This window comes from Pituophis catenifer, unplaced genomic scaffold (genome assembly GCF_029215685.1).
Source record: "Pituophis catenifer annectens isolate HBS135680 unplaced genomic scaffold, rPitCat1.0.hap2 SCAF_3, whole genome shotgun sequence".
NCBI classification, from domain to species: domain Eukaryota; kingdom Metazoa; phylum Chordata; class Lepidosauria; order Squamata; family Colubridae; genus Pituophis; species Pituophis catenifer.
Window position 1 is genome coordinate 29,882,641 of NW_027256883.1, and position 22,166 is coordinate 29,904,806.

Below are 22,166 nucleotides of genomic sequence, written 5' to 3' on the forward strand. Positions count from 1 at the left end.
TCCTCTCTACACATCTGGCTGACTGTGTAACCAACCCATAATAATAATAATAATCTGTTTACCAACAACTTTCAAATTGCTAATTAGTATTTATCTGATGCAGTCCAACAGTATATAGTTGAAAACAAGCTCTGTCCACCTGAACAGAAAGGAAATACCCCAAACATCAGAGAGACAAAAGATGATTTTGGAAAACTGCAGGAGAAGGAAGATCAACTTCAACTACTGTAGCTTGAAGAAGGCATTTGACTCTCTGCCACATGATTGGATAATCAAATGCTTAGAAATAACAGAAGTCAGTAGAAATATCAGAAGCTTTGTGCGAAGATCAATGGCAACCGCAGTGATTCATTTAACAACGGTGCCAAGAAAAGTCGCAGAACGGGGCAAAACTCACTTAACAAATGTCTCACTTAGCAACGTCAATTTCGGGCTCAATCGTGGTATTAAATCGAGGACTAAACTGTACTTGGAACCAGCGGCCACACTTTGAACACTACCAAGCAGCCACATTCTGCCTATCCCAGGTCCTTGAGGAGAAAAGGGATAGGTGAATAAAAATCCCCATCTAAACATCTGGCTGACTAGGCGAGGGAGCATCATAATGTGATTCCTGATGAAAAGCAATCCAGCAAATGCGTGCCGGAGCCCTCCCTAGTCGCGAGATCCGGGCAGGCACTGAGCCATGGCTATATTTCTCTAAAACAGTGTTTCTCAACCTTGGAAGCTTGAAGATGAGTGGACTTCAACTCCCAGAATCCCCCAGCCAGCGCTGCTGGCTGGGGGATTCTGGGAGTTGAAGTCCACCCATCTTCAAGCTACTAAGGTTGAGAAACACTGCTCTAAAGTGACTACAGCATCCTCCTCCTCCTCCCACCTCCCAACTTCGAGCCGTCGAAGCACGGCAGGAGCAATTCCTCCTCGGAGTCCTCCCCCCACTTTCATTGATTAACTTCTACCTTCCAAGCAGGCAGGCAAGGCAAGGCAAGGCAGGCAGGCAGGCGAGCAGGCCTTTTTCCCAGCCCTCCTCCCCTTTGGACAGCGCTCCGCCCGGCGCCTTCCCTCCTCCGTTCTCCGCCGCCTGCCGACGCGCACACTGGCGCAGCGGGGCTGAAAGGCAGGTCGGCCTCTTCCCTTCACTCTCTCCCACCCAACGGGTTAGTGCGAGACTTCCATGGCTGCGGACGGGGTGGACGAACGGTCCCCGCTGCTGTCAGCGCCCGGGTCGGGCAATTTGACTCCGACGGCCCCGCCGTATTTCCCGGACAGCAGCCCGAGAGGTAAAGCGAAGCCTGCTGAGCTCTTTTTCCATGCCGCGGGTTTGTTTTTTTTTCCCCCCCCTGCCTTGCCCGGCACGTTGGCCACAAACTCCCCTTTCCCGGCATCGCTGCCAAGTTCGAGGGGTGGGGGAGGGACGGAGGGAGGAGGAGAAGAAGACCTGAGGGGTGCACGGGCTGGCAAAGGGAATTAGTGGAGGGGAGGGGGGGGGAATTCGGCGGGTCTGTTTCGGGGCCGGGGATGTGGGGTGGGAGGGGAAACGAAGCGTCTCCAAGGGGGGGGGGGCGGGTTTCGTGTTACTTCATGGCTGGGGGCGAGCTGGGGAGTGAATTTGGAGGCAGGAGGGGTGCGCGTGCGTCTCTCTTCGTTTCCCCCCCCCCCCACACACACCTTCCCCAGCCTCCCTGCCTGCTTTGTTGATGGCGGGGGAATGAATTGAGGTTTGGAGCTAGTGGGGGGGGGGGGACGGGGACGGCGGCATTGGCTTGAAAGGGGGCGGGGACGCCTTTGCTGCGGACAGGACTCCGGTGTCCTTGAGGCAAGGCTCCTGAGTCTTCTTCCCATTTGCCTGGCTTCCCTCCTCCCCCTCCTTCTCTCTCTCTCTCTCTCCCCCCCCCCCCAATTTTGCTGAATCAGGGGCTTCTCTTAAAAAAACAAGGACAGGTACGCAGTAGGCAAGAACTGGCGTATGTGTGCGTAAATAATGCACCCCCCCTTTTTTTCCCCCAATGTGGAATCCCACCCGGCTTCTGGCGAGGCACTACAGAAGAGAGCGGGTGGGGGGGGGGGGGCGGCGGGGGTTTGCTTGCTTTGCGATCCGCGCTGTAAGAAACAGAAATGCTGGATTCGCGGGGGGGGGGGCTGGAGAAGATGAAGAGGGTGTTTAAAGGCCTCCACACGGTTGGGGGCGTGCCTTTTTTTTTTAACGTGGGGGTATTTGTAGTAAAGCAGCTTTCTAAACCAGGCTGTTTCAGCGTTATTGCAATTCTCAGCTAGGTGGGGTGGGGTGGGGGGGTTCCTGGGTTCCCCAAGGAAAAAACTCCACACATGCCCCTAAAACTCATTAGAGTACAAAGGAGTCTGCTTCCTATCTTCCAAGATTGTCCTCTGCTGCTGTTGCTGTAGTAATTCATCATACTTGGTGATCGTGTGTACAAGTGATAGGGAATAGAAGGGTATAGGGCAGGGGTCAGCAACCTGCGGCTGTGTGGCTCTTTCATCCCTCTGCTGCGGCTCCCTGTCAGCTGTCGGCTCCACAATTGATAGGGTTTTCGGTTAGGATAGATAGAGGAAAAAGGACGCCGCGCTAGGAGGAGACTATGGTGGGGGAACCGAACTTCTGGTCCGCTCCAGAATTGAACAGAGGTCTCCTGGTTAGGACCTTTGTGGCTCTTTGAGTATTTAAGGTTGCCTACCCCTGGTATAGGGTAGTGATGGCTAGCCTTTTCCGGACTGAGTGCCCAAAGTCTGTGCGTGTATGTGAATCCACGCACATGTGCCCGAACCCTCAAATGCAATGCTGTGCGGTCCCCACGCATGCACCCCACCCCCCCTTACATGCGTGGCAGAGACCCAACGACCAGGTGGCCAGTGGGAGGTGTGCACTCATGCGTGGCGAGCTGAACTGGGGCGATGGCTCGCGTGCCCACAGAGAGGGCACTGCATGCCACCTGTGGCACGCGTGCCATAGGTTCACCATTACGGGTATAAGGGGCTAGTGCAGTACACTCATGCCTATTCCCTTCTCTAGTCAGTGCCCCTTTATAGAGAAGGTGAGACTGGCTGAGACTGAATTTTGTGTCTTGCTCTTAAGTGGATTCCTCCATATTAGTTAGTTGTAAACTGAGCAGTTTGAATTTACCCATGAGCCCAATGACCAGGGTTCATTGTTGTCCTTGACTTACAACTATAGTTGGGATCAGAATTCCCATTGTTAAGCAAGATGGTTGTTAAGTCAATCAGGCAGCCGTTAAGGGAATCCGGCTTCCCCCATTGACTGTGCTTTCCAGAAGCTCTCTGGGAAGGTTGTGAATGATGATCCCATGACCCCAGGATGCTACAACTATTATAAACACATACCAGTTGCCAAGCGCCCACATTTTGATCAGCTGACTGTAAGGATGCTGCAATGGTTGTAAGTTTTTTCAATGCTGTTGTAACTTTGTAACTATTTGGTCACTGAACAAATAGTTGTAAGTCAAGGACTACCTGCTTACAACAAATCATAAATTCACCATATGCTCTGGGATTCTATAACACAACAAATTAGTAAAATACATTTTAGCAGAGCATGTTGTAGAAGAGTTAATCATGTCAGGAATGATCAACAGAAAAAGGAGAAGGAAGGAAGGGAAGGGAAGGTAAAAGAACAGATAGAAGCCATATCTTACTCCTGGAAGCTTTCGTACTTCTGTTCTTGGAATTGGGAATTGAGACCAGAAATATAAAACCGCATGAGCCTTTTGAGGGAAGCCTACTTAATCTTGGAATGCTCTAAGAGGATTATTTCTTTTTCTTCTTCTTTGATGTTGCTCCATTTTTGGTTTTCGTGAACAGTTTTGCTTCAACTTTTTTTTTTGCCTTGGCTTAATGTATTCCACAGCCCAGAAAGAAAGTAGCAAGCTACAAAAAGCCTTTGCTTATTTCAATCCGTGTGACTTTGCCCATGTGTTTCCCCTGGCAAGAAGGATCAAAATGTCCTGACCTCTCTAGAAGCAAAGGCTGATAATGATTAATTATTGGTCAGAGCTTTTTATTTATTGTCATAACACAAAAATGAATCCCCATTGGGGAATATTTACAGAGCAAAAGTTCATTATTTGAGAAACTGAGCGTACGGTAGAACTTGAAGAATGAAGAAAATACAAACAGGAATGTAAAACCTCTGATAGCACAGAAGATGTTCTTTCTAATAAAACTCAGATCCATGTCTTCTGGAACTGGTTTCCAAGGTCTATAATGCATAGTTCTCAATATCGTGGATCATCATCATCATCATCATCATCATCATCATCATCATCTTGTAGGCTGTCCAACTCTCAACTACTACGAACAGCTCACATCATCAAAGAAGTTACAATAAAATCAATAAAAGATTAACAATAAAGATAAATGACTAACAAGAAGTATCACTCTTCTTTGTCAAAAGCCTGAAGAGCCAGATCTTCATGGCTCTTCTAAAGAATAGCAGAGTTTGGGCCATCTGGATATGGGGGGACCCCATTCTAGAAGGCACAGCTTCAGAGAAAGCATATTTCTTGGACCAGGATCGATTATATTTTTTAAGACCAATACAATTCATTAAAAGCAATAATTTAAATCTGCTAAAATAAAATGTAGGAATTCTTGCAGGAAGTTCTAGCACCTAAGAGTCCTTCATTTGCAAGACAACATCTTGCAACCATGATGCCATGTTTTTTCTGTAAATATTTCTAGTTATCTGGAACTTGCATTTGCTTTATTGCAGCAGCATTATCTTGGTGCGTACTAATAATGGGATTGCTAATATTGTAATGACAGTGTGTGGAAATGGACAAATAAATGTCAACCCATTGTCTTTTTTCATATGACGTTGTAGATATAATTAATTCTGCCTTGTAATAGGAACAGCCGTGTTCAAGGCTTTCTTTTGTTCAACTAGAGATCCTGCTGATAGCTGCAGGTATGGTACCATGAGAATAAAACCTACTAATAGGTTTTGTGGATTGAGCAGATTACAGTGTGAATCATTGGTTCGGTTTGAATAAGGGATTTTATTTGAAGAATCGGTTGAAATCATCAAACTGGATTGATAAAATTCAGTTCAGTGAAACAGTGCACATGCAGAAATCCTTCAAGTTAATTGAGTCATACTATATTTGATTCATTTTAATTGAAGAAATTATTCAGTCAAATCACCTTCAAATTAAAATTTGAAATGAAACTTCATACAGCCTTAGTACTGACTAGATTTGGTGATTTAAGTATGAAGGAATGTAGGGTTGACCTTCAAGAATGAGCTAGTTGTTAAGGGGGATTTGCAGAAAAGATTACATAGTCCTGAAAAAGAAGAAAGAATGAGGAAAAAAACTCTAAATAATTCCCCCTTTATTTTGTTTAGTATAAGCTGGGATAGAGAGGGAGCCTAGACAAATTTTCAAGATAGTGCTATTCTACCTAACTACAATAAAGAGCTTTCCTGAAATCCTCACTTGGCCTGTTTGTTGGCCTGGTCTACTATGAAGGGCTCACAATGAGATCATTACTGTGATGTGTTTGGGTATAGCTTAATACAGGGGTGCCAAACTCGATTTCATTGAGGGCCGCATCAGAGTTGTGTTTGACCTCAGGGGGCCGGGTGTGTGTGGCCAGGATGGGCATGGCCAGCTTGAGGTCACTCATCAAGGTTCCATTTTCAGCCGTAACAGACTCCCCAGGCTCTGTTTCACCGGAAGAGGGCTGTAGGAGGCCATCACGACCAAAAATGGAGCCTGGCAGGGCCGTGTATGGCCCTCCTAGCTCCATTTTGCTGGCAGAGGCACCACAGGTTGGTTCTTCACTGTTTCCAGGGTGGCTCCATAGGCCAGGTCTAAGCACACCACTGGCCAGATCTGGCTTGCGGGCCTTGAATTTGACATCTCTGGCTTAAAACGTTGGGCACATCTAGCCACTGTATCCTACTAAACACACTTGTTGGCTTAATGCTTTTTATGAATCCAGACACTGTGGCTTATTTAAAAGAGAGAGCTAAAAAAGATATGGGCGATGGCTGTCCAGATGATTTTTTGTTCCCCACGGTAATGAACACAAAGCAATCTTTAAATGATTTGCTGGGCAGTAGAGATTAAAGCCAGTGATCAAAACCACTGAGAAGATATTCTTGGCAAGGATACAGCAACATTTATCAGGTCACTGGGTGATATGGTTGCTGTCTCTTTAGTTTCTGTACTGATCCTATGTGCAGGAACATTGGTGAATTCTTCTTTGAAATTATGTCTGCATTGAAGCACACCCTACCTCTTGCTTAGCTGAGGTCCAGCTTGCATTTGAGCTATGTATTAGAATTTTTTAAAAAGCTGGCTACTTCAGTTTTGTTACCTGTGTGTTAATAGATGCTATGGAATACTGTGCTCATTGCTGTAATTGTAAGTGTAGTTTAATTCATCAGCCTTGGCTAAAGGTATAAAGAAAGAGTAAGCTACCCTTAAATTTTAAATGTTGAGGAAGGGGAAAGTTGCCAAATATTTTTTCACAGATGCACTCCTACATAAGCTATGAGTAACCTGAATCCTATCTCCTGCAGCAAGATGCTCTTTTCCAAACCTGGAAGATAATCATTTTAATTACAGTTACACAGAGTTACATTTATGAACATCATGCAAATGAAAGATGAATGAGTTTAAATTTGGTAATTATTATCTAATACGTACTTGACAAAATAAATAAATAAAATAAAAATAAATATTCAGTCACCCCCTCATCACCCATTCACGGCTGTGTGGATAGTGAATGAATTTCTTAGTAGAAAGACTATAATAGTAGAAAGACTATCGTACAATATTCAGTGATCCTATGAAGTATTTGTATTTATTAAGCATAATAGCCACAGCTGGTAGTGGTATATCGCTCAGGGGTCACCAACCTTTCGGACCTCAGGGACCACTAAATTCATAAATTTAAATCCCACGGACCACTAATATGAATTTTTAAAAAGATAAATAGTATTTAGTGCAATATAAAAAAATGCAAATAATTTTTATGCGCACCACCAAAATTTTCTCACAGACCACAAGTTGGTGACTGCTGATATAGCTGGTGCATCATTGAATCTATGTAAGTGCTGACCCTGTTGAGGCAGACCAGGAAAAAGTCAGATAGTCCATTGTTTCTCAACCTTGGCACCTTTAAAATGTGAATTGCTCAGACAGATTACAGGCTGGAGAATTCTGGAAGTTGAAATCCACAATCTTAAAGGCACTGAAGTTAAGAAGTACTGAGATAGTCTGTAACCTTGAAAAGGTAGGAGGAAAATACTTTGATTCCTACCTTCTGAGGTAAGCAGATTTCCTGGGTACATACCACTACTTTCTTGTCTGCAATAAAACAATATGCAATAATGGCGAATATCTGTAGCTCGGATGTAGGAAGGTTCAATCTCTGAGCTTGTGGGCTGGTTTCTGAACATTTCGTTACCAACCGCACTGAAGATGTTACTTAGCCAGGTAACAAAACATTCGGAAATCAACCCAGAAACTTGGAGAACGAATCTTCACCCTTGTAAAGCAATATATCTAGCAGGGGCAAATCTGTGAAGAAGCTCCTTCTGTTACTTAGTTACTGAACTTTCAGGGGTTAAGTTTTTGGAGCACTGAGATTTATTGCTGTGTCTAGCCTGATATCTGACAACAATCAAAAGTGCAAAAGGCTGGGTTTACTGGGTTCATTTCCTTTGGTCAAAATATCCCTGGAAAGGCATTTTAGTATTTGGATTTATTCCCAAGTATGGACATTGTATAGCTATATCATCTATTCATTTTATTGATCGATTTATTGTACTGGATTTATAAGGCAAACAATGTGACTGGATGGTGTGCATCAGAAAAACAAAAGATCCACATAATATTAAATTTACATGCTATATATAATATGACATTCCAAATACAAAATGGTGATGAAACACAACAGTAAAAACAACCAAAAGGGGACCCCCACTCCACTGAAGCCAAATCCCTGGAGAAAAAGGCAGATTTTAAGGGCAAACAGAGCCTGATGTATATCAGATGTATGTGTGTGAACTGGGGGGAGTTATCTAGAGATAAATATCTTTAAATATTTTCAGTTCATAATTCCAGGTTCTTCAATATGTGTGTCATTGTCATTTTTTTCCTGTAAAACCACACTTTTTATTTTGTTTGCTTTTACATTCATGTAAAGTATGCTTACATACTTTATATGAAGCTCAATATTTCACTATGAAAATATCCCTTTGCTTTTCAGAGATGGATTCATTATTTTGGTTGCTACTCCATTCCTGACTTATGGTGGGGGTAGAAAATTCATAATGACTGGAATAATGATGCAAAGTAGACATGGTAGGGTATATGTGAGAGCAGGATCAAATATTCTTGGGTTCCTTAAATATAATGAATAAATCTAGTTTAGGAATAAATCTAGTTTAGGGATTTAACTTAAGTTTCATGCACGTGTTCCCCTACAACAATAGAAAACAGTATCCATTTTTGCCAATTGTTGAGTTCCAGAAATCTCAAAGAGGAAGATTATGGGAGGCAAATTTAGTTCTTTCCTAGGCCATTCATTTATTTTACTTTTTATGTGAGTGAGGTGAAATATAGCAGCTTTAAGCAATCATTGTAGGTCTGTGATGGCAAACCTTTTGGCTTAGCATTCCAAAAATTCAGAAAATTCCTACTTTGATTTTGCTGGCATGTCACAATACCATCTCCAAAACAAGAGAGAAACAATTGTTAACATATTAATTTATTTTATAAAATGTACAATCCAATCATATGTTCAAGTGTGTGTTCTCCTTCTATTGACAGGCCCCTGGGACCTACCCGAGACAGCTCTGGGTCTTACGAGGCCTTCGTTCCTGAAGCATGCTTTGTAGAATGCTCTTCCGTGGCCTCTGGAGCCTCCTAAAACCATACCAAAGCATGTCCTGTTCTCACACAATTCTTGAATGCTCCAGAGGTCATGTGAGAGCACATACATTTCACGTGACTTCTGGGGGGGGGTGGAGGTTCCATGAGAGCACACAGCCCATTCTCATGCAGCCTCCTCAAATTGTGCAAGAATGGGGTGTGCTTTCGGGAATAAGTGCTGTTGGGTGTTGGTGAATGCTGCTAGGTCACCGGAAACATTGTAAGGTGTCACTGTTGACACCCGTGTCATAGGTATTGGCAGCACTGTTGTAGGTTCTTGATAACATTATCTCTTAGTGTGTTTAAGGCAAAGGCAATGGAGGCAGAAGGAGCAGGATCCTCACTCATGCATCCCAGAAGGGGCAAGAACAATGTAGTCATTCCGCCACCCTTCCAGATGGAAACCAGGCAGCTCCAATTTCCTCTCCTCCTCTCATTTTGCTGAAGGGGATGCCAGCTGCAGCTGCCCGAAGCACCTGCTCTCTAATTTGACTGCTCCTCCCTGCACTCAAGTTCCCTTCAATTCTCTCATAATGCATTTAAGGGTTAATTGAAGCAGTGCTGTTAAGGGACCCCCAAGACATTAAGAGGTTTAAAAGAATGATTGCAGGGACTACGCTAGTTGGGGGAAAAAAATAATGACCTTTTCTTTGCTACTGGTAGTCAGGCAGGATTTCTACTTAATTCTTCAGACAGATTAGTTTGTTGGCAGATAAGTAACCATTGATATGGATTTGGCACATTTGGGAATCGGACACGAAAGCTTTCCATATGGGAAAGCCTACATTGTGTGTGTGTGTGTGTGTGTGTGTGTGTGTGTGTGTGTGTGTGTGTGTATGGGAGGGAGTGGTGTTAATATGAACACATGACTGTCATGCAAATAATAGAACTTATGTTTTTACATGTGCTATGATACAAGTACATAATTGTGTCATTTGCCCAGTGGAGTCACAAATCCTGTCATTTTTACATTCTGTCTTGATGCATTCTGTCTTGATGGAGCTCTCCAACTAAAATTGGAAGTATAGCAGCTGTGGTTTTTCCTGTCCATTTTCCCCCTATTTTATTTCCATTTTCCTCTTGATAATTACAATTCAAGGTTTAGGCAAGGGGGTGTAGATTTTTCTTCAGCTGCATTAACAGTAACTGAGCATCTTTCTAATTTGAAAGGAACAAAATCAAATCTGCCTTTGTCTTTTCCAGTTGCAGAGCATGGATTGTGTTGGATATACAGTTAGTCCTCAATTTACCACAGTTCGCTTAGTGACCATTTGAAGTTACAACAGCACTGGAAAAAGTGACTTACGACCATTTTTTCCCACTTCTGACCATTGCAGCATCCCCATGGTCAGATGATTGACATATGGATGCTTGAACAACTGACTCACAGTTATGACGATTGCAGTGTCCTGGGGTCATGTGGTCACCTTTTGCAACCTTCTTACAAGGAAAGTCAATGGGGAAACCAGATTCACTTAACAACCATTTTACTGATTTAACAACTGCAGTGATCCACTTAACAAATGTGGCAAGAACAGTCATAAAATGGGGCAAAACTCACTTAGCAAATTTCTCACTTAGCAATATAAATTTTGGGCTCAATTGTCGTAAGTTGAGGACTACCTGTATTGTGTCTGACGAAAACAAATCTTCCTGGGAAAGGAAAGTTTAAGTGGAAATAGGTGTGATATTCTATGGATCAGTGTTGGCTTTTGTGAGTGTGAAGGCAAAGAGAATATAGATTTTATAGCAGCAAATCTTCCTTATGCTTTGAACTGCTAAATAACTCTTATACTCTGCTTGACTTGTGATCATGAAAGTGTTCCACACACTTTCTTGGATCTAAGGTCTAAAGGCTAGAAGAAGTTCTGTTTTTCTTTTCCTTCACTGAATTATTCTCCATTTATTTCTGGAGATGTGAGTGACGTCAAGAAGGGGTTATAAATCTGTGTACACACCAGTACTAGTAAGATGGCTTGAACCTTATTGCTCTAAGGACACAAGAGACTTGCGAAAATGAGGCCTTTTGGAAATGACTGGGAAATAGGAATAAACATTTCCACAACTGCTAGTACTGTGTGTTGTCTGACAGTGTAAATATTTTGCAATGTAGGGGCAAATCTTGACGTATAAATACCGGAAAAGGAGTAACTTACGTGTATTGGTTTCTCCCAAGGAATTCCTTTGAAATGCTACTAACTTAGCAGTGGGAGCCTCTCCAAAAGCTTATTTCCTCTTTAAATGATTGTCACAATGTTCCTTAGTTTTGGACTAATCTTTTGCCTGGGTTTATAATCTGCCTTTGAGTCATAAAACCAAGTGAAACTGTTGTTTTCAATGCCATTCTTTATATCTTGTAGCAATAGATGAGATGGAGCTGGCAGCACTCTGTCCGAGTTAAGGCCCTCCAACTTGTCATTTTTAAAATTAACCGTTTTTAATTATTTCAAACTGGCTCAATTCATAAGCACCAGAGCTCAGATGGTGGTAGCTTTGCCCTTTGCTCAAAAAGTCTGGTATTTCAAGAAAAAGTAATACCAACGTTGCTCATAATGGAAGATATATATGTGTATGTGAGAGAGTGAGACTACATGAACTTCATCCATGTGTACATACACAAGTGAACAGAGAAGGGGAAAAAAATCTCATTTAACATTTCATGTTTGACCAAATCCTCACTTCCATGATGGCAAATCTTTATTGCAGTTCAGAATGCTTTCTTAAATTCTATATGTGTCTACAGTTGAAAAAATAATTGCTAAAAACAAAGCACGGTGAGAGAAATGGGAGGGCAATGTGCTAAAAGAACATTTTTGTTTCTTTACACTCTTTTCCCAAAAGAAAACTATTATTTCCTATCTGAGTCAAAGAAAGAAAAGGACCTTAACAGATCTCCTCAAATTTTGCTTGATGGAACTGTTGGACACAGTTGTCATATGTACAAACCAGGAAAGATTTGATTGAAATTAAAGATCTACAGCTGATTTTCTTGGATTTTAATTAATAGACATTTCAAAGAGCCTGCAAACATTTGAGTCCAGCTCAGGAAAGCATACGGTAATCCAATGAACTCAGCAAGTCTATAAAGCTGAGAATTGGGATGATGGTCTGGGTTTAAATTCATCTGCCATCTGTTGGAGAGAAGAATTTGTGTGTGAGGAGCACATCCTTTTTAGTCCAAATCCTTTGCATATTTAGAAGTGCAAAGAAGTATATACCGGTAATTTTAAAGTGTTTTGCAAAGGGGAATTTAGCTCAAAGGGATTCTTTCAGCATATGTCACCTTCTGAAATCCAAGGCTAAAATGAAACAAGCCGAGTTAGTCCTGTTCTGTATAACACCGGCTAACTTGTGTGCTTGCTGAGTATTGTCTCTACTAGTAGATGTAATAATACATTTTTCATTGCAATCATTTTGTCCTGGATACAAACTATGGCTACAAGTAATGTTGATGCAGGATATTGATTTCAGATCTAAACCCAGATTTAGACACACGTTACTTCAGAGTTGCAAAACTGGTATGATACAGCTGTTTTTCTAATTTTGATATCTCTTAATAAGGGCTAGAATTGCCTGGAGTTTATTTTATTAGAGGTATCAGGTACTGAATGTTTTTTGACAAATGGTAACTTTTCAGAAAAGCTTATAAAGAAGTGGCTTTCGACTTCTGGACAGCAGTTATATTTATATTTTGCCTTTTCTCTCTAAAGCTATATCAGAATGTTCCTTCTTTCCATAAGTTACCCTTTCTAATCTTCAAACCAGTGGTGGGATTCAGCCAGTTCGCACCACTTCGGGAGAACCGGTTGTTAACTTTCTGAGTAGTTTGGCAAACTGGTGGTTGGAAGAAATTATTAGAGCAGAGAACCAGTTGTTAAATTACTTGAATCCCACCACTGCTTCAAACCCATAAATCACAAGTTCATTTTCCTCTTTTTTTTTCTGCAAAAAGCCCATAAGAGTTGTCCAGGCACTGATAAATGTAATTACTTCTCTAATCAAGTTAATTTTGCCATCTCTCCTAGTTCTGTCATCTTCACCAATCTTTCCCCCATTCTGAGTATTTCAAAATCTTTTCATTTCTGCACATGTGTCTGGCAGCAGTAATCATATATAAAAACATTCTTCCATGATTCTTTCCTAATTGACTATCCATTAATGGCAACAGGAAAAGTTTTGATTTCAATCTAATGTTCATCTTTAAAGTTATTTGTATATTTATATGTATTTCAACTTGGAAATTTCTGACTTTTTTTTTTTTTTACAGATAATCAGTGGTGAAATCTAAAATTTGTTACTACTGGTTCTGTGGACGTGGCTTGGTGGTGGTGGGTAATGTGACTGGGTGGGCGTGGCCAATTTTTTTTTTTACTTTTAAAACCATTTTTTCTACAACCTCTTCGGCGAAGAGGTTGTAAAAAAATGCTTTCAAAAGGCTTTGACGATCCCAGGTGTGTTGTCTGATCGTCAGGGGATTTTTTAAAAAGCCTCTGCCGATCAGGCAACTCAGCTTGGATCGTCAGAGCCCAAAGAAAAAAAGCCTCTGATGATCGCGCAGCTCAGCTGGGTGGGTGGGTGGGGCAGGGATTTTTGCTACCGGTTCTCCAAACCACCCAACTCCATTGCTACCGGATTGGGCAATCCAGTCCGAACCGGGAGCATTTCACCCCTGCAGATAATGTGAAATATTGGGGGTGAATCCTTGCCGCCCACAGAGAGGGCTCGCAATCTGGGTGTCCTCCTGGACGCACGGCTGTCTTTAGAAGAGCACATGACGGCCGTGGCCAGGGGGGCCTTTTATCAGGTTCGCCTGATTCGCCAGTTGCAGCCCTTTCTGGATCGGGACGCCTTGCGCACGGTCACTCACGCCCTTGTCACCTCCCGGTTGGACTATTGTAATGCTCTCTACATGGGGCTCCCCTTGAAGAGCACTCGGAGGCTCCAACTGGTCCAGAATGCGGCCGCGCGGGTGGTTATGGGTGCAACTCGTTGCGCCCACGTGACACCCCTCCTGCGCGAGCTGCACTGGCTCCCAGTGGTCTTCCGGGTGCGATTCAAGGTGTTGGTTACCACCTTTAAAGCGCTCCATGGCATAGGACCCGGGTACCTTCGAGACCGACTTCTGCCACCAATAGCCTCCCACCGACCAGTCCGCTCCCACAGAGAGGGTCTCCTCAGGGTGCCATCGGCCAAGTTATGTCGGCTGGCGACACCCAGGGGGAGGGCCTTCTCTGTGGGAGCCCCATCCCTGTGGAATGAACTGCCCCCGGAAATACGTAAGATCTCCGACCTCCGGGTGTTTCGCTGCGCTCTGAAGACCCTGTTGTTCCGCCAGGCCGGGCTATTAACATAACGTTTTAAATTGGGGTATTTTAAATTTCTGGGATTTTAATTGGAGCCTAATTATTTAATGATTTAAAATTTTAATTGTTGTTTTGTTTCTGTGTTTTTAAATAGGCTGTACACCGCCCTGAGTCCTTCGGGAGAAGGGCGGTATAGAAATAAAATTATTATTATTATTATTATTATTATTATTATTATTATTATTATTATTATTATTATTATTAATGTATCCTGAAACAATAGCACTTGAGTATTAAAGTGGATGATTCTTTGAACGAAAGGACAGTTGAATGAACTGCATGGGCACATGAGCTATTAGTTCTGTATTCATTGTGTGAATGACTTTTAGATGCTCTGACGCAAATATGTCGTTTCTTTCTGTAGCAGAACTCCCGCCACCTTACACTGCCATTGCTAGCCCAGATGCCACTGCTATTCCTATAATAAATTGCCGTGTGTGCCAGTCAGTAATCCATTTGGAAGGGAAGCTTCACCAACATGTGGTCAAGTGCACAGACTGCAACGAAGCTACGGTAAATGGATTTACAAGTTTCTCACTCTATAACATGCTCTGTTGGACCTTTTTTACAGTAGTCAAGAATGCAATTTGGGGGGCGTGTCAAATTTTTCAACTTTCAATTTCCAAATATTGGGGGTGCTCAAAAGTTATGACTCGCCTTGGGGATTGTCAAGATATTTTGGTTACTTTAATATAATTTAGATGTGCTTGGTAAGTAACTACATAAATATACCTTTTTAACGTTTTGTTTCATTTACATGCCATTATAAGAATCACTTGTGTGAGGACAGCCATAGTTATATTTTTAGTACGAAACAGTAGCTTCAGTATTGTTTGGACTTGGAATAGTAGGATTGGCTTTTAATCTTACACTTCTTTGTGATAACAGCTGGTTTATATTTCATTGATTAGTGATGTGTGTGTGAGAGAGAGTTTTGTCGTGGGATGCGTAAATCAAAGTTTGGCTTTCAGTAGATTTCATAGGACCTATGTTTGTAAGACATAGTTTTGAAGATGGGCTTCAAAAATTTTAGCAAGGGGTTCCCTGCCCGGTTGTTGAGTGGGTGTGGCCATGGTGGGCATGGCCTAGTTGACCTCCTGCACCATGGTGGGAGGGTGTTTTTGCCCTCCCCAGGCTTTCCTCAAGCCTCCGGGAGGGTGAAAATGGCCTTCCCAGGCTCCAGAGGCCCTCTGGAGGCCAGAAATGGGCTTGTTTCTGGCCTTCCCAAACTTTTGGTAAGCCTGTTTTTTTTTCTCCCCAAGCCTCTGTGCACGCCCTGCTCTTACCTGCATCCGAAACGGGCTGCGTGGGGACTCCTGGGAGGGGTGGGCGGGGCCAGCTAGAAGTGAGATTTGGGATTTCTCCGAACTGGACAGAATCTTAGCTGCGAACCCCCAGCAGCCTACCCCTGTGTAAGACTGAAAGATCTAGCATTTTGTTGCACTTTTGTTGTGGTACCACAAACTCTGCCACTTTCCTATATATGTGGAATATTACTACGTACAAAACAAGGTAGCATTTTCATCATTTCTCCCTGATCCCCTCCTCTTCTGATGCTTGTGGTTCAGTGATCTGATCAGGTTTTGAGTTACATCTCTTTTTCTGTTCCATCTTCTGAGAGAAGAAGGAGTTTTAATTATGGTAGGTGTGTTCTGTGGTAGTTATGATAGAAGGCTCCTCAGATTGCAGGAACAATGGGCTTACCAGGTCCTTGAAAGAAGATAGAGGCAGAAAAGGACATGTTGCTTTCACCAGTCATCTTCTACATAGTATAGATCAGTGGTGAGTTGCCCCTGTTCCAAAACGGTTCGCAAGAATCGGTAGTAAAACCGGTGGGAGGCTCCGCCCACTGACCCCGACAATGCAAACCGGTAGTAAAGATATGTAGAACCCACTCCTGGTATAGATGAATTTAGCTGAGGGAAAAGGGGAATTTTCTTCATTTGGGAAGATGCTACATGAATTTGGGGGAACATGGGGAAAGAAATCAAATAGAATGGTTGGGGAATAGATTGTTCTTAAGAGAGAATGTTTTCAGTATGATTCAGGAAGAGGAGTGATAATTAGCTTCAGTTGCTGCATGAGAATTTAAATTCTGTGAGTCAGACAGTCATTTCAGAAATGGCAAATAGTATCACCAATAATAATGCAAGTGTCCCTGTTGTAATCCAGTGTTTATTATGGTCTAAGCTAGTTAGCCTAAATAACTAGTTAACCTTTGAATCTCTCTCTGTGTATCTATATGTGTGTGTACATACATACATATCCACATAGTTTATTCAAACTTCTTTTAGCAGAATAACCATTTTTCCTCTGTTGCAAGTGTTTACTTTTTCTTATCATAATTGTATTAAAACATTTATACCATTGTTAATTATCAAATAAAACTTCTATTATTGGATTAGAAAATAATTTAAATCATTAGAAAGTCAACATCAAACATGTCATTTAAATCTTCCTTGATTTTTGGTTGCAGTGAATATTTTGTTTATTATACTATATTACATTGTTCTAAGATATTATTACATCAAACATGAATCTCTTTAGCAAGAAAAAATAAGATACAGATGATAATAAACAGATAGGATTGATGGAAACCAGATAGAAACACACAATAACTTTTTGAATGTTAACAGCCAAAAATAAATCAAACTATCGTTTCTTAACTCTTTTGCATAAAATTCCTTCTTTATATCATAGTTTAGAATTTTGAAAGGATTTACATCTGATTGTTGATATATCCACCAGTTTACCTATTTTGTAGTCACCCCATTTCTGGTCAATGTTTTCCCAATATTGTCTGGCCAGCCGATTCTGCTTGTTTAAAGACAAAAGCCAATTCACCAATTCTTGGAATTCTCCTTGGGCATTTCTCAAAATTAGCCCAATTTATGGAACTCTTTTCTTGAAGTCATTTATGTAATTTGATTCTGGGAAATCTTTAATAACTAAGAAAAGAATTATTTTATGGTATTCTGGTTCTTGAGACTTTCATCTATAAAATTAAATAAGTAAACAACAATAGGAGTCTGGTTTGTAGTAACTGCAATTTATGGCATTGTCTCTGTTTATGTTATATATTGTATTGTTTAATTGTATGATAACCATTCTTGGGTATATGTTAAAGAAACTCTAGGGAGGATAGAGGAGAATATAGTACTATGAAAGACATTTTATTAAATACATACAGTAATAGCTACTGGCACATCTATATGTAACTTTGAATTTTAAACACACTACCAGTAATTGGTATTAAAATTAAAAGGAAAAATATGTTGTGCTATAACACTTTTAACTGAAGTGGAATCATTTCTGTTGCTCTGTTTTAATCATTGTAAGGTTTGTTTGTTTTTTGAGAATCAACATGTATGTGATTTCTTTTTCTTATTGTGTAGCCAATCAAAAACCCTCCTTCAGGGAAAAAGTATGTTAGATGTCCATGTAACTGTCTGCTTATCTGTAAGGATACATCACGGAGAATAGGATGTCCAAGACCCAATTGGTAAGAGCCACAGAAAATTTTCAATCTGTCCTTGATATGATTTGATTGTTTTCATCATTTCATTTCATATAAACTGTGACACTAGCCTATGCAAGTCAAGCAGATGTAAATATTTATTTGTGCCATTACCAAATATAGATTAATTAGAGGAGCGATAGGAGATCAATAATAATGACTCAGGAAAAAAAGGAAGATGACTATTTTTTGTGCACATCCACTTTCTTTAATTATGAGAAGAATATACATAATGTCTAATGGAAGGTATTCATGCCTTCATAAAAAATTCATAATTCTATTGATTACAGTAGCATTATTGGTGTTAAGGCTGATTAGTTTTATATATATATATATATATATATATATATATATATATATATATATATATAGAGAGAGAGAGAGAGAGAGAGAGAGAGAGAGAGAGAGAGAGAGAGGGGGGGGGGGGGGAGGGAGGGAGGGAGGGAGGGAGGGAGAGGGAGGGAGGGAGGGAGGGAGTCTCCCTGAAGGCCTTGGAGACCTGCTGTTGGGTCAGATGTCTATTGAGCCTTGTAGATGAGGTTGATTTACCTTTTTAAAGTAACTTACTAGAGGTTTCAGTCATATTGTACTGTTTATGTGTTTATTTTTTATCTAATTTTATTTTGGCACTTCCCAACATTAGCATGACTCTGGGCAGGCAGCTCAAATTCTAAAACAGAACTGAGGTAAAATAACATAAATTTTAAAAATAGAATTAAAAAGCTCAACACATTGGAAATATGAGCTATAGCATCAATATAAAAACAACAACATCAAAACAATCACTCCCCTTCTAACCTGTCCCAAGACCTGGAAAAGTCAAGTTCGTAAATCTTTCCTAAATGCCATCAGAATAAAAGCTGTCCAGGTCTGATTCCAAAGTATGTTTCTGATTTTACACAAAATACACATGCACACAAACACACGCACACACATACACACAAACACATTTTACATTATCCTCTATCTGCACAAGAATATGACTAATTGAGTGCTAAACTGACTAATTTTCAGGAAAAGGTGTATGGTTAAACCAGAGAACTAAACTAGGGAAAAGTCTGATGGATTACCGGTACTTTCATTTCCTTTCTTATACTTTGTTATCATAACTAATCAACTCCATCAACTTAAGGATATGAAAACAGGAGGAAAGTTGGTAATATCTAGTAATTGATATTTATTACCTCAACAGCAATTACAGATAGTCCTTGACTTATGACCAACATTTCTATTGTTAAGTGAGACATTTATTAAGTGAGCTTTGCCCATTTTTACAACTTTTCTTGCCATAGTTGTTAACTGAGTCACTGCAGTTGGTAAATTAGTAACCTTGTTAAGTGAATCTGGTTTTCCCATTGACTTTGCTTGTCAGAAAGTTGCAAAAGGTGATCATGTGATCTTGGCACACTGCAACCATTATAAATATGAACCAGTTGCCAAGCGCCTAAATTTTGATCACATGATCATGGGGATGCTGCAAAAAATTGTAACTGTGAAAAATGGTCATGAGTCATTTTTTTCTGTGCTGTTGTAACTTTGAACGGTCTCTAAATGAACTGTTGTAAATCGAGGACTACAAGTATTGAGTTAATGTATACATGGGATGAGCTTGAGAACTAAATACTAGATATGATATTAATAATGCTATAGTTATTTCTTTAATGCTAGATTAGGCCTAAATGATGAAACCCTTTATATTTGCTTTAATCCCCTTTGCCCAAGAGTTTAATCCAGCTTCAGTTTCACTGATCCAGAGATATGTGGATTAATCAAGGAGATTGATCACGGTTCAATTTAACTATCTTTAATCTGTAGAAGAGGATTTTAAAGTGGAATATGTGCAATGCACAAGCACGCACACGCATATGAACAAACATGGTGCCAGCAGTATTTATTGCATTAAAGTCAATCCCACATTTAATTAATAAAATGCTTTCTTATAATTGATACCAAACCAGTAGAGATCACTCTCCTTTCATTGTTTCATTATCAGTTTCTAATGGTCCAATATATTGTTTGCAGCAAAACTAATCAATCAAAATTGATTGATTATGAATTTTGAATAACGATTATGAAATTAGATGTTTTAGAAAACAGGACAGGGTATCGTGCAGGTTTTTTCTTCTTCTCAATCTTATCTAAAGCAATCTATAACTTTTGAGAAAGATACTACTGAAGCATTGTTTACTTTCCAGTGAATAATTATAAATACAGTCAGGATATTGGTCTTACTATCTCCATTTCAGAAAATGCAATCAGTTCAGAATTTATAGTAATTTTTCTGAAGTAAACTAAGATCACCATGAGTTTGGCCTTGGGTTGGAAGTAGTTTGGACCTGAATACAGTACCCTTGGTTTTTGAATAGTATTCAGCTCCAAACTGAAATCTTCTAGAAGATGGTACTTTAAATTCTTCTGCCCAATCGTTTAACTTCTGTTAACTTCTAAAACCAGACTTGTCTATTAATCAGTTATCAAGGAATTGGATTTGAAGTTGGCTATCCACTGGCCTAGTTACTAGAAAGAGTATACAATTACTACTTTAACCAGTAATTTCAACAAACTATGGATCAGAATAATGAACTCTTCGTAGTTACTTTCGGCTTTTGGGCAACTTGAATTATAAGGATGATAGTTTACAGGGATGATTAAGACTTCAAGGCAGTGCAGCCAGGTTACATAAATAAAGTTTCAGTTCTCAGTAACTCAGGCCGTTTGACAGTGGAAATAATTACTATGAGAGCTGCCCAGATGTATTCAAGTTGAGGCTAAGTAGCAACTGTCTGAGATGGTTTAATTAGGATTCCTGCATTGCGCCAGATGTTTCATACCTTACAGGCTTGGATGGTCTGTTCCTAATTTACCTTGGTTTCAATATGTGCATGATTTTTAATTTTATGGCATTTTCTATTCATTTGAAGATAAGTTTATATTTCAAAACTTTGATTATTTTACAGGAATTGATACCAGTTTACCTAACTGTCTTTGTGTTTGGTGCAGCAATTTGGCAAATAAAATTGAGCCAATGAGTTTTCTTTGTAGAAAGGATACTAGATGATCAAAGAGTCTTTTTCCTCTCTTTTTTTCTGAAATGGTATGACATCTTTACTTCTGACAGTAGACGCATCATTAATCTCAGTCCAGTAATGCTAATTCCAGAGGAGCAGCCAGCGCAGCCTGCAATACCTGCCCAGCCAGAAGGCACCAGAGTAGTGTGTGGACACTGTGGAAATACATTTCTAGTAAGTACAGTCATGATGAAACAACAGGAGGGTCAAATTAATTCATTGGATAGAATATTCAAACTAGTCTGAGGTTTTTAAATCCTTTGTCACAGTTCATTTATCATAGCAAGTTTATTCACAAGCATAAAATCTAAGCTTTAGGGCATGGATGTCAAACTCAAGTCCCAGGGGCGGGATCCGGCCCATGGTGTGCTTAAATCTGGTCTGTGGGGCCGCCCTGAAAACAGCAAAGGACTGTCCCGCAGTGCCTCTGCCAGCAAAAATGGAGCTTGAGAGCCTGTTTTCTCTGGCAAAGTGCTCGGGCTGCCACACACACCCCTGACACGAGTGACATCAAGCTGGCCATGCCCACCCTGGCCATGCCCACTCCAGCCCCCCAAGGTCAAACAGCCCTGACATGGCCCTCAATGAAATCAAGTTTGACACCTCTGCTTTAGGGCAAACCATTAAGAGTTTTTTTGTTCTAAGTAGTTAATGTAATAATTCTGTGATACGAAATAATTATTGCTAATTAGTAGAATGTGTACTTTGCGCGGACACATGGGACTAAACCTCAATCTCCAATTACAAGATGATGAACAGGTAATCCTCGGCTTACAACAGGTCACTTAGCAACTGTTCAAAGTTGTGAGGGATACATCCAACCTGGATTCAAAGCTCCGATGCCCAGGTCACTTAGCAACTGTTCAAAGTTGTGAGGGATACATCCAACCTGGATTCAAAGCTCCGATGCCCACCCCCTGCAGTCATGTGACTTCACTTTGGGTGCTCAGCAACCAGCTACTTACAGCATCCCATGGTCACATGACTGCATTTTACTTCTGGTTTTGCATTTGCTTCAGGGTTTTGATAAAACTGGCCCATAGCGAACAAAGGGTTTACTTAACAACTGCCACAAAAAAATTGTAAAATCATAGTCATATGGTTGACCTGATTGTCACAACTTATGACCGTATTAGGCAGGTTCTCTTATAGTTGTAAATCAAGGACTACCTCTAATATATGACAGCTAGATAACACAGTGCTGTTAGCTGACCATTTGAATGAAAGGACAATTAATATTTTTAATCATGCAATGATTTTGTGGATGTCTATTTATATTTAGAAATTTTTAAAAAGTTAA

The 22,166-nt window shown here is 40.7% G+C and overlaps 1 protein-coding gene across 2 annotated transcripts in view; it reads left to right on the plus strand.

Annotated features, from left to right (window-relative positions):
- The first annotated feature begins 1,116 nt into the window (after window positions 1–1,116).
- PIP4P2 (phosphatidylinositol-4,5-bisphosphate 4-phosphatase 2) overlaps window positions 1,117–22,166 on the plus strand; it is a 33,289-nt gene continuing 12,239 nt past the window's right edge. For both annotated transcript variants that reach the window (XM_070942138.1, XM_070942136.1), the window contains exons 1-4: window positions 1,117–1,280; window positions 14,646–14,794; window positions 17,677–17,783; window positions 20,917–21,040. In XM_070942138.1, coding sequence (XP_070798239.1) covers window positions 1,175–1,280; window positions 14,646–14,794; window positions 17,677–17,783; window positions 20,917–21,040 — 486 coding nt within the window. In that variant the 5' untranslated portion in view covers window positions 1,117–1,174. The remainder of the gene's footprint in view (window positions 1,281–14,645; window positions 14,795–17,676; window positions 17,784–20,916; window positions 21,041–22,166) is intronic.